This window comes from Artemia sp. Qi Xiang Cuo, chromosome 14, assembly GCF_049724085.1.
Source record: "Artemia sp. Qi Xiang Cuo chromosome 14, ASM4972408v1, whole genome shotgun sequence".
NCBI lineage: Eukaryota > Metazoa > Arthropoda > Branchiopoda > Anostraca > Artemiidae > Artemia > Artemia sp. Qi Xiang Cuo.
The window spans coordinates 17,542,840-17,553,738 of NC_142807.1; the positions used below are offsets into that span (position 1 = coordinate 17,542,840).

Consider the following 10,899-nt stretch of genomic DNA (forward strand, 5'->3'; position numbering starts at 1 on the left):
TGACTTTATTTCTGCCTATTTTTAGCTTGATGGAGCTCTTTACTTTTCTTTGACAAACTTATTTTGTGGAAAAAGTTGTTTTTTAAATTAATACAAATATAAAGCAGCGTCATTCAACCAGGGGGATGAAGCCCTTTCCACCTCCTCCCTTATGGGCACCCATGAGAATAACTCATTTCCTCAAGCTTACACGAAGCACTTAATCTGGCTTAGAATCGGATAGCAAGAAATCTTTGGGAACTCCAGTCTAAATGCGGGCGTTGTGTAATCCTGGGCACATGTTAGAAACAACATAATTTTCGAACTTGACGATGCTCTTCTGTCAACAAGAGTCAAAATCCTGCACAAGCAATGTCGATTCTATTAACTGTGACTCATTGCATTTTCATGCCTACATACGTTATGCTACTACAAGAAGGCAACCCATTATAGATAATTTAGTTACAAAATAGTTTTTTAGCCCAAAAAGGCCGACCAAAACTGACCAGAACCAGGAGAAATATCCATCAATTGAAATTCAGTGAATATGCTGTGTTGTTTTCTAGGCTATGGCTTCCTCGTGGAGTGACAATCCTCAAGGCCCCACTGCAACGCTGTTAGCGGTCATGGTTCTGGCCAGAAAAACTCGTAAAAGGTCCACTCTGGTGCCACTATGAGACAACACAAACAGCATCTCCTTGTCAGGGATAGTGACGGAGAAAGGAGTATATAAATGGAGTGGAGACGCCAAACCATCCCATAGCACATGAACAACTTAAAGATTTTATACCAGACATATCTTCGTCAGGGCAATCGTTAGGGTTTTCAGAGCGTTCGTTAATGGCAACACAGTATAGTTGCCAATATTTTTAAAAATCCCACACGAGCCAGATTAACTGAAGTTATCCAGTTGTAGCATAGCCTAGCACATCTACATTTCTTTCAGTTAAACTATTTTATTGTTGGTTTTAGGCTATAAAAAATGACAAGACTTAGCTTTCATGATGTGTATTTACTTACTTCCAGTAGCCTTCCCTAACTTTCTATCCTTAGGTTAGTCTAGGCTATTAGGCCTATCCCCAATAGCCTTCTCAGTCAGTGCCTTATTTTGACCTAGTTTTTGAAAAATGTTTTGATTATATTGTATCTTGGTAAAATTCTACTTTAGCTACTTTTGACTATCTTGGAAAGGGGTTAGGTTAAGAAAATGAAACTTTCAGGGATGGGTCTACAGGCTAAAGTATGTCCTGGGAAGATATTTTGAAGTAACAACCTCAGTATTTATTTAGCCTTGGCCCCCTCATAAGGAGGCATGTTAAGAAGACAATTCTCACTTTAAAATATGTATAATGATCTTAATTTTTACATTATCGAACGGTAGAATCTTTATCATCAATTCTGTCCTCTAAAAAATCTTTAAAAGTGAAAAAGTTTCCAAATATCTCCATATTCTTAATTCAAAGTTGTATCATTTTTAAATTTCTTCTTCATAAGTTCTTTTATAGATAGCGTTCATGCTGGTATTTTTATTTTTTTTTTTTTTTTTAAATAGCAGTGACTAAGGGCAAATAGCAGTGGCGAAGGGCGAATAGCAGTGGCATAAATACAAAATATTAATAGCAGTGGCGAAAGGCGAATAGCAGTGGCGTAAATACAAAATATTAATAGCAGTGGTTAGGTTAGGTTTGGTTAGGTTAATATACCACTACTTTTTCTTTAAACATGTTTTTTGACACACATGTTAAACACGTGCTAAACACTATCTATAAAACAACTTATTTGGCAGCAGTTTACAGCAGCAATTTCAAAAGACTTAAGCATTGAATTAAAAACGTGGTGATATTTGGAAACTTTTTCACTTTTGAGGATTTTTAGAGGAAAGACTTTATGATAAAGGTTCTCCCCTTGGATAATATAAGAACTAGGATCATTATACATATTTTAAAGTAAGAATTGTTTTCTTAACATGTCTCCTTATGAGGGGGCCAAGGCTAAATAAATACCACAACCTCCACTCCTTCTCCCTCTTGTGGGTCCTGAAATTTGCCTACATGACAGGTTAAAATCTTGGCAAAACAATATTTTAATTTAATTTCAGTTATCTGTTTTTTTTTCTCTGGCTTTAGTTCTGAAAATGCAATTCCTGTTATTTGAGTAGAATTATAAGCCATATCAATTTTTTTTCAAAATTTAGGAAATGTATATGCATATCTTAAAACCTTATAAGTTAGGACTGAACAAAGATCTGAAGCTGAAAACAATTTTGTTGTACTTTATTTAAGCAGAAGATCTATTTTGCAAGGTTTCACTTTTATAGCCCACATATTTTAAAGGTCATCAAAGGTCAGGACCCTCTAGAGAGAGAACGGGTAGAGGTAGGTACTTGAAAACACCTTACCTGGACATACTTTAACCTGTAGACCCATCCCTGAAAGTTTCATTTTCCTAACCTAACCCTTTTCCAAGATAGTCAAAAGTAGCAAAAGTATAATTTTACCAATATTGATTTTCAGAACTAAAGCCAGAGAAAATTAAGCTGATAACTGGAAATTAAGGTATAATGTTGTTTTGTCAAAATCCCAATAGGTATATATCTGTCAAGTTGGCAAATTTCTAGGACTTAGAAATTAGAAGAGGTTTAAAATAGAAGCTTGGCAATATCTTCCCAGAGCATGTTTTTGACCCTGGATTAATTACGGAAAGTGTCATTTTTATAACCTAACCCCTTTCCAAGATAGGGAAAAGTAGCTAAACTAGGATTTTAATGTAAAAATATGAGTTTAGTAGCTGGTTTTGTATTGAAACAGGAGTTAAGTAGGGTTTTGTTTTATTGCCATTTATATGGATCATTTCAATAGACTTTAATGTCCTAAGGAACATGTCAAAGGGTATGGGAGAGCATAGAATTAAATGGGGAAGTAAAACTACTAAACTTAGATCATGCTGATGATTTGAACACCCTAGATGAAAGTGTTAGCAAAATGAATCAGTTTTTGGGTGGTTTTGAGAGTTCAGGATCCAAGAATAGGTTTGAACATTAACATCAAAAGACTAGGAATAAGTAAACATGGAGGACTATTTTTTGGTTAAGAAAAATATTGATCAAGTGGGCAGTTTCACTTACCTAAGTATTATTACTAGTAAAGATGGTGGGTACAGTGAACATGTATAAAGTAGAATAGCCATGACCCAGGTGTTTTTTTTCACAGTTGAAAAAAGTTTGGAAGAATAGAAAGATAAGTTTGCAAACCAAGATTAGAATATTGGAATGTACAGTAATCAGATTGGGTTCTGAAGCATGGGTGCTCTAAGCAATAGAAGAGGATTTGTTTGATGTTTTTCAGAGAAATTCTGAAGGATTGTTTTGGGTACCCATCTGACTGAACATCTTTCAAACAGTAAGCTGTTTGAGTTCAATCCTGCTTTCTAAGATTATAATGTCAGAAATGTTTAGATGGCTAGGACATGCTGTGCAGATGAAGGATGACAGATTACCAAAGATTATCCTTGCCAGCCAAACTAAGAGCAGGCTGTCCCCAAATGGGGCAGGAGGACATTGTAAGGAAAGATTAAAGGGAAATTTGAACTTTCTGGGAAGGTGTAGAGAGGGAGGCTTTAGATAAATTAGGATGGAAAAGTGTTTGTAGTTGTGTTGGCCTCAGGCAGCTTGGTGCTGCAATGAGTTGTTGTTAATAGTATTACCCAAAAGTTTATTTTGCAGCAGGAAATCAAAGCTCTTTTCATGAGTAGTGTACGGTAGGTAGAAAAGCAAAAAAAAATAAAAACATTGTGATTCCTTAATTGTTTTTAGCTCCCAAGTTCTGCTGCAGAACTTTTCTATATGTATACATTCTGCATTGTTAGGAACATTGATAATACCACTCTAACTCACTTCTTCACTTTCACAGAATACAGTAGTACCTGACAACACCAACGCTAAGATGTACCCCCAATGTTCACAGAAAAGATTATGCCAAAACTCTTTATCTAGCTGAGTGTGGAAGACTTGGAATGCACTTCCATCAGAAATAGTTGCAACTACCAAAGTCCAGTCTTTCAAAAGTAGTTTAGTTTCTACAGATTTCCATACTAGTTCTTATCACAATCCATTTTGAGAATATTTTTACTTTTTGTATTAGCTGTTTTGTGACCTGTATGTTTTCAGTTATTTTGTATGCTTACTTTTCAGTATGTTTCATTTATTATCAGATATGATTCAGTTAGTTCGGTATGTTATTGTATGTTTCAGTTATTATGTTTTCAAAGTGTTATTTTTCATAGAATTGTATGTGTGTATTATGTTGTCAGCATTGTCATAGACTTTTTTTTAATTGTTTAATGTGACAAGCTTGATAAAGCTTACCATATTTTGGTATTAATAAATAAATAAATATATACAAGGTAAAATTCTCATAATAATTGCTTACTTTTTTATATTGCTGTTTTATCAATATAGCAAAATTAACCTTTTGCTAATTGATAGTTAATGAGAAATGTAAAAAGGGGTAGGAAATGTTTAAACCCATGGCCCCCAAAATATTAGCTTTTCTGTAATTTTGCCTATTTGTTCTTGCATTTTTCATTTAAATTGCCTATTTTTGATGTCATATCTCCCTCCCAGATTTTTTACCCTTCCAAGATAAATTCTGTATGTGTGCCTATTGTGCATATATAAATTCTGTATGGTTGTAGCTATTGAAATCTTATGTATACCACTAGTATTTCAGTGTGATCAAGATACAAAAAAAAAGAATTAATAACAACAAACTATGCTGTAAAACTGGAGGGGGATATTTGAAAGGTCATATCCTAACTTATCAAAGGAGGATTGAGAAAAAAAGAGCTTTCTTAACTATGTAAAGGAAAAACAACAGTCCTTAGAAAAAATTGTCCCAAAGCTCAGTATAATTTATGGAAAATAACCAGGAAAGCTAGCATATTTATAGCTAAAGATTCTGTAAAGCCAGCTCTTTCTGCTGCATATACCTGGGAAATTGAGTGTGTGTACACTTTTTGAACTCCCCCAAAAGACGAGCTAAACTTAACAAGCTAGAAACATTAAAATCTATGCAGAATATGGTAATTTAGAACCATGAACATATACATTGGCTATTAAAATATGAATTAAAAAAAGAACAATACCAAAAAATTGTCAATATTAATGTTGTGACAATGCACATAGGGACAAATGTCTACTCTGCCAACTGTGTCAAGCAGAGGTGGGCAATGCTAGCCTATATTTGCAAGGCTAAAAGACCCAAGACCTCAAATCCATGTTATTTTTATGTGCTTTCTCAACAACAATTTGTAACCTTTGAAACTACTTCCTATTTAGTTTCACATAATAATAATGTTGTCATTGGTATTCTTTTTCAGAAGAGGTTTCTTAAATTTTTTTGGAAGCTAATTAGATATGCTTAGGCTTAGCAGGTCAATTCTGGGCTTTGGAAATTTGAAGGTTAGAATGATGTCATCTGTTACAGAATCTTTTCAGACAGCTCAGCAAAGGTTAAAGGTAAGATAAGTGTCTTTAATATATTATAAAATAAGTATTGAGAATAATAACATATATTTCACTGCAGTTTTATTGCTGGGAATTAAAATATGAATCCAATTCATGACAGTGCACATTCTATAGCATTCAAGATTTAAAATTCAAGAATTAGGGAAGAATATAGGCTACAATAGTTCTTGTTTTAATGCTTATTCCAAATACCTAACTTTTAGTATGATTTGGGTTACCCATGCAAAGTAATTTGCATTGCTTGACAGAAAAGGCTAAAGCCCTGAAAAAGGGCATAACTTTGACAAAAATATGCCAGTGAATTCAGAACACCAAAACATCTCAACTAACAATAGTTCTTTATTTCCTGAATGCCAAATAGCTCTTTTTTTCTCTTCATTTTTGTAATGGTATTGGCATAGAACAAGTGGCTGTAGACACATAAAAGGCTTCCTTTAGTTTGTCATTTTGAATTGTTGTGTGTTGTCTAGGTCAGAACACTCCAAAAATGCCCTTTCTTGCTGGAATGGCCCTTTCCTTGCTCGGAATGTATTGTGTTGCACTATTAGCCCTAAAATGCTACTTTTGTCCAAAGGGACTATAAGCTGATATTAGGTTAAGGGTTTTGTATTTAAGTTACAGCAAAAATATAAAAAAATGGAGAAAGAACTAAGTTTCAATAGGAGAATAGAGCTAAAAACTTTGAACAAGCAGAAATTAATTTATATAAAAGGTGTGACATAAATCCCTCACTTCTTGGATTTAAATGCAGAATTAGGAAAAGAAGGAAATTAACATTTTGAATCAGCAGAAATTGCACTGCATAAAACGAGTGGCATTACTCCCATAATCCTCTGGTGTAATTGTGGCATTATGAAAAGGGCAGTGTTCAAACCAGAAATAACTCCACATAAAAAGGATAGCATCACTTTATCAGTCCTTTGCTATAAATGTAGCATTATAAAAAGAATAATGCTAAAAGTTTAAAGAAGTAGAAATAACTCCATATAAAAAGGGTGGCATCACTAACACAAGCCTCTGTTGTAAATGGAGCATTGTTAAAAGGGCAATCTTGAAACTTCAAACAAGCAGAAATAACTTCATGTAAAGGGTACAGCATTGCCCCATCAGTCCTCTACTGTGAAAGGACAATCAATCCTTATGCAAAGGGCAATATTAAAACTTTACACAAGCAGAAATTAGTCCACACAAAAAGGGGAGATATCACTTTCTTGATCCTTTGCTGTAAATGTATCATTATGAAAATGACAATATTAAAACTTCAAATGAGTAGAAATAATTCCCCATAAAAGGGTTGGCACCACTACCTTAATCCACTGCTGCATTATGCTGCAGATGCAGCATTATGAAAAGGCATTATAACTTCACACAAGCAGAAATGATTAGTCCTTTGCTTAAACAATTTAAAGTTGATTTAAAATGAAATTGAATTTTAAAAAATAATCTAGGATAAAATGCAAATTTGTATTTAAAATTGTAATGTCTCTCTAAGTCTTCTGTGTTTTTAATAAAGGTCACTTAAAATGTTTTATTTATAGGTGGATGACAACCCTTTTCTTATGCAGAGTAATTTTTGCTTGTTTAAAATTTTAATTAATCAAAATATTATTTTTCATAGTGATCTAGTAAGATAAAGTGACATAGATATTAATTAACAGTATTAATATTCTAAAAATCAAAATAATAAAAATTCGAACACAATAACAAAAATTCAAAATGTGTTGCTAAAACGTTCATAGAGTTCTTGTTGAAAAATAAACTATTCTAAAGAGTTTCTGATTTTTGAAAAAAGGGGGAGGGTTGTGTTAAAAATTCCTTAAGTGTAAAATTATTCTATAGAAATTGCAGTAATATGGAGATATAGATAAAAGGCATATGAAGATTGATATAGTTTTACAATTTGCAGCATTTAAAAGATGAACCAGATAATACTACCAAATTGAAGCTTTACAGCCTATTTAAGCAAAGTACAGTTGGGAAAGTCAATTCAAAAAGACCTGGAATGCTTGACATGGTTGGCAGGGCAAAATGGGACTCGTGGAACTCTCTTGGAGACATGACACAGGTAGATCATATGTATTACAACTAACTATAAAATCTTGGATTTCTGCCTTTAACAATGGTGTAAAGGATCGTCTTTGAATCAACAAATATTGGTATGAAAATGAACTTTCTTAGTGTTTTCTTTTACTGGACAGGCATCCTTGTTCTGCAGTCAGGATGGTGTGTTAACAACACCTTTTTAAGGTGTGTTGTGCCTTTTATTTTGTAAATTAAACAAATGAAAATATAGAAAAAAAACGGATATATAATTTTAAATGAGAGAGTGGAAAAACAAAACAAACATTAAACAGAACACATAAATAAAAGGCAAAAAGCAAAATAGACAAGAAGAAAAAACTCACATATTAATAATATCCAATATGACAACTGTTTGTCACTGCAAAGTGGTATTATAGTAACAAATAGTTGTCATATTGAATATGGGACATTATTCAATTTTTGAGGGGAAGTAACGTAGTTCAAATGGATGCCATGTCTGTAGAACCTGCTTTAGTTTGTTTAATTATGACTCAGTTGAAAGAAGAAAAGGTGATGGGGCTAAAATAACTTGATGTATCATTTTTTGGAGCTGGATGGAGCTTATTTTGGACTTCAGGTACTGGCTTTTTAGACAAAGAAGCCCAAATTATGAGAAACTGATAAGAAATTAAACTATAGATGAAGCTTTAGTTTGTGTGATTGTGACTATGGTTTGAAAGAGGAGAAGATGATGGAATGAAAATAACTTAATGCATAATTTCTTTGAAATTAAAAGGAGCCTATTTTGGATTCCAAAGGCTGACCTTTTAGAAAAAGAAGCAAAATAATGAGAAACTGATAAGAGATTAAACTTGGGCTCCAACATGAGTTTAATAGGAATTAATAACAACTAGTGCCAGCAACAGGAGCATTCCCTAGCAGAATTAAAATAAAGTCAATATTAGAATAGTTTTAATGTATTATAGTCAGAATTTCAATTAAAGTTCCAAGTTGTTTTAGAACCAACCTAAAATTTTCTGAACTGTAATTTGGTTTGTCTGTAGAATATAGGCTAGTTGGAAAACATTGAAGACAAATCTATTTTTTGTACCCTTATGTAATTTGGTTTGTCTGTAGAATATAGGCTAGTTGGAAAACATTGAAGAAAAATCTATTTTTTGTACCCTTATGTAATTTGGTTTGTCTGTAGAATATAGGCTAGTTGGAAAACATTGAAGAAAAATCTATTTTTTGTACCCTTATGTAATTTGGTTTGTCTGTAGAATATAGGCTAGTTGGAAAACATTGAAGAAAAATCTATTTTTTGTACCCTTATGTAATTTGGTTTGTCTGTAGAATATAGGCTAGTTGGAAAACATTGAAGAAAAATCTATTTTTTGTACCCTTATGTAATTTGGTTTGTCTGTAGAATATAGGCTAGTTGGAAAACATTGAAGAAAAATCTATTTTTGTACCCTTATGGTCAAATTATTTCTTTTATATTTGGATCAATGTATAGCAAAATTGAATAAGAAATGCAAAGATAGCTAATATTTTTATTTAGAATTCTATGAATCTTTTTAAGGACATTATTACTCAAACCAAAACCATCAACTGAACGGCTACTTGGAAGCTGAGAAATAACACTAGAAATTTCGGTATAACTATATGGGAAAAGGGAAAAAGACTTTTCTGCTAAGGGAAAACTACTTCTCAACTCAGGGGTGGAATGAGAACTATTTTTAGTGTTATCCTAGAAAAGCGGTGCCAGTATCTAGTGGCTGTAATGTAGCTTTGAGTGGTGTCACCATAGCTTTGGCCATACACACAATCAGAGTAGGTTCCCTAGAGAACATCGAGTGTCACCATATCGTAAAATAGTGGTGCTGTCAGTTGAAGGCTGTTATAAACATGATTAACAGCTGTAGGGTGTTTTTCACGTGTAGTGGTGACCATTTTGTTTAAAACAACGAGTGGAAACGTGACTTGGACAAGGGAAAATGACGGACAGTTAATTAATTTTGTCAAAAATCATGAAGGGTTATGTAGTATCAAATTAAAAGAGTATAGACAAGTTGAAGCACAGTTTGTGGAATGATATAAAGATGACTTTAAAAATCAGGGATATATAGTACTAAAATATGAACTATATAGTCCTAAAAAAAAAAAAAAAAAAAAATTCTATTTTGAAAATGATATATATGTCAATTAACTATATTATGTTATATTAAAATCTAGGTATACCTATATTCTACATATTATAGTCGTATATGTTAAAATATTTCAGTTATTTCACCTGCTAAATAGCCACAGAGTTATTATAACAACTAATATAACAACCATAGTATAACAACAATATAACACAACACAATATATTGTAATACAATATACTAATGCAATACAGTATTTAATTAGTATAATATATTACATGATTGCAAACGATCGTGCCACTTTTAATGGAACCAAAGGTGGTTCGCTAGATAACAGCACCGTTTTTCTAGGAAACTACAACTTTCGGGTGTTTGAAGTATCCCAAACCGGTTATTTAGGTCCTTTTTCTAATACCAGGTCTGTTGCTAAAGTTCTTGCTAGATGCCTGGTGGCTGTTTTTCCGCTGGTGTATTGCAAAGTTTTTTCTGTAGTAGCTGGTATCTATCGTCTAGGACCAAATGAAAAGCAGGTCGTTCCTGAATGGGGTGGGAGGATGTTGTGAGGAAAGATTTAAAGGAAATGTGAGCTTCTCGGGAGGGTGTAAAGAGGGAGGCTTTGAATAGATTGGGATGGAAGAGGATCGTGCATAGTTGTGTTCGCCTCAGACGGCTTGGTGCTGCAGTGAGTAGTTAGTAGTAGTAGTATTGTATTCAGGTAATAAATCTGCTGGCATGACCAAATATCATTTCACATTTTTAACAGTTTTTCATATAATTTGCATTCATTGTTTTCCTAATACTATAATAGAAGAAATTAAACTGCAAGAACCAATATTTAAATATAAAGTCAAACTCCCTTTATCTTCTTAAAATCTTATTTGCTTTAAACCAAAGGATAGCATCCTTTAGTTTAGCAGAAATTATTCTTTTCTTCTACCTTCATCTGTTAAATCACAATTCCATGAAATATACATAGCTTTTGTTACCCTTTTATTCTATTGTGTTGAATTAGTTCAATGTCATTTTTGTAGGGACAAGGAATGCTTACTGCTCATTTTTTAGTTTACCTATTATCCTCATCTTGGTTTCAGTTTTTTCAATTTCAAATTCATTTAAGCTTTGTTAATGGGAGGAAGCAATTTCTATTCCGAGTATTTTTTTTTTTTTTTGTATTTTTTTTAAAATATATATTCAGTAGAGGAAGCAATGCTTGCTCAATTATTG

The 10,899-nt window shown here is 32.8% G+C and overlaps 1 protein-coding gene across 1 annotated transcript in view; it reads left to right on the forward strand.

Annotated features, from left to right (window-relative positions):
• The first annotated feature begins 834 nt into the window (after positions 1 to 834).
• LOC148944221 (enoyl-CoA delta isomerase 2-like) overlaps positions 835 to 10,899 on the forward strand; it is a 41,141-nt gene continuing 31,076 nt past the window's right edge. Inside the window, exons 1-3 of the mRNA XM_089100646.1 lie at positions 835 to 924; positions 5,356 to 5,494; positions 7,410 to 7,568. Of these exons, the coding sequence (XP_088956772.1) occupies positions 5,393 to 5,494; positions 7,410 to 7,568 (261 nt within the window). The 5' untranslated portion in view covers positions 835 to 924; positions 5,356 to 5,392. The remainder of the gene's footprint in view (positions 925 to 5,355; positions 5,495 to 7,409; positions 7,569 to 10,899) is intronic.